The 6,724-nt window shown below is 39.9% G+C and overlaps 1 protein-coding gene across 1 annotated transcript in view; it reads right to left on the bottom strand.

The window, feature by feature from the left end:
- The window catches only part of LOC106869037 (cyclin-dependent kinase-like 4), a 19,068-nt gene extending 15,985 nt beyond the window's left edge, over positions 1-3,083 (bottom strand). Inside the window, exon 1 of the mRNA XM_014914541.2 lies at positions 2,961-3,083. Coding sequence (XP_014770027.2) covers positions 2,961-3,083 — 123 coding nt within the window. The remainder of the gene's footprint in view (positions 1-2,960) is intronic.
- Between the last annotated feature and the right edge of the window lie 3,641 nt (positions 3,084-6,724).

Genomic DNA, 6,724 nt, shown 5'->3' with positions numbered 1-6,724 from the left:
GCTTTATAAAAAGATCAATATTGTTTTGTTACAGAATATTAAGTTGTGTCAAAAGTTTTTTCATATTTAAAACTTTAATTAATAGTTCAAACAATTTACATATGGAAAGCATTTATTCATCAAAATGTACCCCATCATATTTTATTGCTTGTTGCCAATGTTGTGCCAGAAACTCGATTCCATGCTTATACTCTTTGGCTGGTTTAGGGGCAAAACACTTCCCGCACCTGTTTTCTACCTCATGCATATTGTTGGACCTCTGTCCGTGCAGGAAATGAGCTATGGCTCAGAAAAGGTGGTAATCTGATGGTGCAAGGTCTGAGCTGTAGGCTGGGTGAGGCAGCACTTCAAGCCCCTCGTATTCCTCAAGTTTGCACTCGGTCACATTGGCAATGTGTGCTGAGGCATTATCATGCTGTAAGAGTGTATATCTTGGATTGACCAATGCTGGGTAGTGGGTTTTCAAAGCATCATACACTTGCTGCAGTTACTAATTGTAAAGGTGAGCATTTACAACACGACCAGCTGGGATAAGCTGAAAGTGCAACACCCCACCACCACTACCAAACACACAAGCCTACACATGTACTCAACAGTCACAGCCCATGTTTCACTGCCGTGTAGCATGGTTGTTTGCACACAGGCATCTTACAATCTGCCTCTCACTCTCAAGGAGAAGCCCTTTATTACCAACAAAGGTAGGAGCTCGCTAAACTCTGCCCAGCCTATTCTTATTCTAGCAGCTATGCTTTCGGAGCATCCTCTTCCACTGCTGGCTTGGTCACCTAGGTAATGAAAGCTATCAACTGCTTCTAGGTATCCCACTTGGCTTTTGGTGGAGTCTATTTTCTGTACATTTTTAGTGTTTATTGTCCCTGTGCACCTTCCACACACAAAGACTATTTTCCTTGTTAACCATCCTTCCTGGTTTCAAATTTTGGCACAAGGCCAACAATTCCAGGGGAGGGGGCAAGTTAATTACATTGACCCTAGGATGCAATGTGTACTTAATTCATCAACCACTGAAAGGATTAAACACAACAACAATAATAATGATAATATTCAACATCATAAGGGATGCAGTGGTATCATTGAAAGATTAACAGAGAAAGTAATCTTTACATGTGGCAGATGTGCAGGTACATTAAACATTAGGAGTGTACAGAAAATAGACTCCCTCAAATGTCATTTGAGGGAGTCTATTTTCTGTACACTCCTAATGTTTAATGTACCTGCACATCTGCCACATGTAAAGATTACTTTCTCTGTTAATCTTTCAATGATACCACTGCATCCCTTATGATGTTGAATATTATCATTGTTATTGTTGGTAGGTCCTTAGAAGTAGTAAACAGTTTCCGTTACTTAGGTGACCAATTTAGCAATGATGGAGGTTGTTCTAAAAGCATAGATTCTAGAATAAGAATGAGCTAGACAAAGTTCAGACAGTTGCTAACTCTGTTAGTAATGACAGGCCTCTCCCTCAGAGTGAAAGGTGGATTGTATGATGTCTATGTACGACCAGCTATGCTGCATGGCAGCGAGACATGGGCTGTGACTACTGAGGATATGAAAGAAATGAATCCAGTATGCTCTGCTGGATGGGTAATGTCAGGGTGCATATATGACAGAGTGTAAGTGATTTAAGAGAAAAACTGGGAATCTGATGTAGTGTGCAAGAAGGAAGACTGCATTGGCATCAAGAAGTGCCAATCTCTAACTGTAGAGGGAACATGTGGAAAGTGTAGAGCTCTGGATCCACAACCCCCTGGCTTCGATACATCAACCAACTATTGACCTTTTTGCAGAGTCCTTCCCTTCCATTGTAGCCCCTCCCCCATCGGCTCGGTGCTCCCTAGGAGCCCCAATCACTGACCTTCCCTTTGAGTCTATCTTCTAGTCTAAGGTGGCTGCCCTTGAGCAGTTGCTGAAAAATATTGAAGCAATCGAGGTTTTTCATACTTTGGAATTACTTCTCGATCCCTAAGCTTCTATATTTACTCAGAGTCAGCTCATCTTACTGATTCCCATCGTGCCTCCGACGCTTCAACAATCTAATCTTTGAGAGACTTGAATGCTTAGTCAATGTCAAACTCTCTCCAACATCCCGCGATTAGGCTGCATTACCTGAGCAATTTGGAGGTCTTGGTCTTCCTAAGTGTTCATCCCTCTCTCTCCCCTGCTTCCTTTCCTCCATTCACACCTGCTCCACCCTGGTGAGCAACATCCTCTCCTCTCCAACATGGACCAGTTCCAACAGGGAGTTGGACGAAGCTCTCCAACACTGGAGGGAACTGGGCTTGTCTGCTCCTGAGAAGGTGGAGGACTGTCGGAGTCAGAGAGCTTCGGATAACATAATTTCGAAGGCCATCTTTGACTCCCTCTTCATCCAGTCAGACCCATTTTCAAGGTGCTACTTACTGTCTGCTAGCGCCAAATACTCAGGTAACTGGATTGATATCATCCCTGTGGCTAATGTAGGTGGCCAACTCAGTTTGGATGGACTTCATGTCTCCATTGCCCTCAGAGTGGGAAGTGACGTATGCACGAGTTTGATCTGTCATTATGGCAGGCTCCTCGACTCCACAGACCTCCATGGCCTTTCTTGCCGCCTGAATGTTGGTCGCTTCACGCGCCATACAGAGTTAAACCTGATATTCAAGAGGAGCTTGGCCCAGGCAAACATCCCCTCCATCTTAGAACTGTCTGGATTGTCAAGATGCGATGGGAAGAGACCTGATGGCATCACCCTGTGCCCCTGGTCGCAAAGCAGATGCCTTGTCTGGGATGTCACAGTTAGCGGCTCCTTTGCTTCTTCTCACATCCTGGATGCTGCAGTCAGGGTGAGATCCGCAGCTTCTGCAGCAAAGCAGAACAAAATCCTGAAATACTGCAATCTGTCAGCCAACATTTTCCATCCTGTGGCGTTCGAGACGTTTGGTGGGGGTCAGACTACTAACTGCAAGATTCCTGTCTTCACTGGCAACTCGCTTTGCAGAGGTGGTAACTGATGAGGCTCGTGAGGGCTCTTGGCTGTTCCAGCGCATCAGCCTTGCCATCACCCACGGCAACGCTGCAAGCATGCTAGTGTGCCTCAGAGAGGTTTCCCAGCGCCTCCCAACTTTACAATCCAAGGTGGTGAATTGTTTTTGTTTTCTTTTTTACTTTTTTCTTTTTAATTTTTTCCAATTGTGTTCTCTGTTTTGTCCAATTTTCTAATTTAATTTTGTAAAACGGTAAACACTGTGAAGGCAATATAATTTTTATCTCGTAATTTTTGTAAGGATAGAAGAGACACTGGACGATGTAATCATAAGTAGATAAAAACGGTATGGTCACGGATGGTACGTCTTTGATTTTAGGTGTGTCTGATCAGAGTCGGCTTTAAGCGGACAAAAATAACAATCATTCCCACTAAACACACTAAACAAACAATAATTATTACTAAAACAGCAGTCATGTCGTAAATATTGAGCAGAGGTTTGAAGTAGAAATCAATGAACAGCATCGCCACACTTCCCTTATGTCCATTTAACCGTTCTCTTGTAGGTAATGACTAGAACCTGCAGTCACACACACGTTTGGTCTGCCACATTATACAGCACACACTTTTGATAATCAACCCACCCTAGACCGTTCCTGGTTCTATGATACAAACTTCATATTTTAAAAGTGATCTAAATTAAAACCTTCCATCGAAATTTCCTGTTCTTTTATGTTCCAAACACCAGCTTAATGACAATTATTTTGCTAAATTCTTCATTATTTTCAAAATTTATTGAAACTAAGACAGTGCATTTCAACAGAAATTTGGTACCAAAAAAAGTTAAATACATTGTAATGGGGCAGTATGTTCTTCTCATAGATAGAAAATTGGTATATTCTAAGCACTAGCTCGCACCCAAACTTCCACTCAAGACGACTCGAGTACAAGTTGACATGCTAGAAATAGCAGCCAAATTTCCCTCGAGTTGGATCCAGTCTTAAAAAAAGACATAATATAATGTAATACTAGAGACCTTACGACTTCAAAAAGTCGGGGTGGTCAAGGTTGGAATGGTTTAATCATAGTTCTATTCAATTAGAACTGATCCTGGGCTAAACAACGCAGCCTTAATAATAAATATGTTTAATAAGTTTGTTGCGTGTCGATGTGTTGAGCTCAACAAACTTTTACTTTTATGTTCACAGACAATAAAATAGAAATAACACAAAAATAGAATGTTTATTAGAAAAAGTAGTATTTTAATGAAAACCAAAACCAAGAATAATTATAATTGTTGCTTTGGTTTAAATAAATTTTAAAAATCATGTATGTATCGTTTGTTTTAAACAAGCCAAAGTCTATAGATGCCTGTGTATACACACACACATACATATATATATGTACGTTAATGTTTGTTTTGCAGAATTACTCAATACTGTTTATGTAGAATAAATATTTATTATACTTTTACAAAGAAAATTCACAGTGACTTCGAAGTTTCAGTTCCTTCGCCGAAATGAAAGTGAACAAGCCGAAAGTTCGAAGTCACAGACAAACACTTCCTTGTAAAAATTTACACACACACACACAAATATATAATGTGTGTATATTATAAAATAATAGAGGGAGGGGGGAATGTCAACGTCAGAGGGCGGGAAAAGAAGAGAGAAAGAAAGTAATAGAGACGGATAGAAGGAAGTGGAATGAGGAAAAGGAAATAGTAAAAATGATAAAGTAAATAAATAAAACGAGAGCAGGAATGAAAATGGAATGAGAGAGGGAAGAAAAGATAGAGAGAGAGTGAGAGAAATAAAGAGAGAGGGAGAGGAAGGTAAATTAATGGTGAAAGAAAGGGGGAAGAGAACGAGAAGAGTGAGGAAAGAGAAAGAGAGGCGGCGGTAGAGCAAAATATAAAATTAAAGATAAATATAGAAGAAGAAAAGACATGACAGAAAGATGTAGAGTGATCGGAGTGTCAAATAGAATGCTTTGTGGTATTTACTCCGATTATGACCCACTGAGGTCAACTTTTCCTTTTCAGAGTCGATGAAAAAAAAAGTACGAAACCAGAACGATGTATTGACGAAAATGTAAAACATGGGACCAGATACATTGCGGTATTTATTTCGGCCTTTTGTGTTCCGAGTTCAAATCCTGCTATGGTCTACTTCTGTGGTAAATTTAACCAGTCACCCGGCTTAACATCACCACCTGGGTACTTTTAATGCAATCCACATTGTTAGCAAACATTCAGACTACTTTTGGGGGATGGGGGAGAATATTTTCATATCTATCTATCTATGTCTGTCTGTCTATCTCTCTGTCCCTCTATGTCTATCTGTCCGTCTATCTCTGTGTCTGTCTGTCTATCTATTTACCTATCTATCTGCTTGTCTGTCTGTCCCTCTATCTACCTAACTATCTATCTATCTATCTGTCTGTCTGTCTGTCTGTCTGTCTGTCTGTTTGTCCCTCTATCTATCTGTCTATCTGTTTGTTTGTCCCTCTATCTATCTGTCTATCTGTTTGTCTGTCCCTCTATCTATCTACCTGTCTGTCTATCTGTCTGACTTTAAAAAAAGATTTTGAGAAAAAGTCAGCAATCTGGGAGAGAAATACCTGTAACAAGAGTGGGATGCATGGTGGGGGTATTAAAAGTGATGAGCAAAATAAAGAAACTTCGTAGATGAAAGTTTTTATAAGTTTATATGGTTCTGTCGAGAAATACGAACGTAAATACATTAGCATGCTTTGAATATAATTCCTTACAAATAATATATTCTGGAAATATTTTTGGAAAACTCACACATATACAAAGTCCATGATTTCATATGAGTATGTATATGTGTGTGTGTATGTATATATATATATGTATGTATGTGTACATATATATATATATATGTGTGTGTGTGTATGTGTTTGTAATGTGTGTAATTCCCGTGTGTCTGGGACAATAAAATATATTTTTGTACAGTATACCAGCATGTCCATGTATGCAGATGCTCCCACACACCACAGGCACAAATCTACAGACGTATATAAATGTAGAAACCTATTTGAATATGCACTCACATAAATATAGATAATAAAGGTGTAATTTATAGAACCTTAACAAGGGCATATACTGAGGTATATATATATATGTATATATGCATACCTGTGTGTATATGTAATGTGTACACATGTATATATATATATATATATATATATATATCATCATCATCATCATCATCATAGTTTACCGTCCGCTTTCCATGCTGGCATGGGTTGGATAGTTTGACTGAGAACTGGTGAGCTGGGAGACAGCACCAGACTCCATTCTGATTTGGCAAGGTTTCTACAGCTGGATGCCCTTCCTAACGCCAACCACTCCGAGAGTGTAGTGGGTGCTTTTTACATGCCACCGGTACAGGTGCCAATCAGGCAGCACTGACATTGGTCATGTTTGAATGGTGCTTTTTACGTGCCACCAGCATGGGTGCCAGTCAGGTGGCTCTTGTATCGACCAAGCTCGAATGGTGCTTTTTACGTACCATTGGTACAAATGTCAGTCAGATGGCACTGGCATCGGCCATAACTACAATCTCACTTGGTTTGATGGGTCTTCTCAAGCACAGTATATCTCCAACGGTCTCAGTCACTTGTCATTGCCTCTGTGAGGCACAACATTCAATATATGTAATGTGTCTGTGTGTGTGTGTATATATATATATATATGCATATATATATATATATATA

This window comes from Octopus bimaculoides, chromosome 4, assembly GCF_001194135.2.
Source record: "Octopus bimaculoides isolate UCB-OBI-ISO-001 chromosome 4, ASM119413v2, whole genome shotgun sequence".
Classification (NCBI taxonomy): Eukaryota; Metazoa; Mollusca; class Cephalopoda; order Octopoda; family Octopodidae; genus Octopus; species Octopus bimaculoides.
The sequence above is the reverse complement of the archived record's forward strand: the minus strand, read 5'-3'. Positions and strand labels throughout refer to the sequence as shown.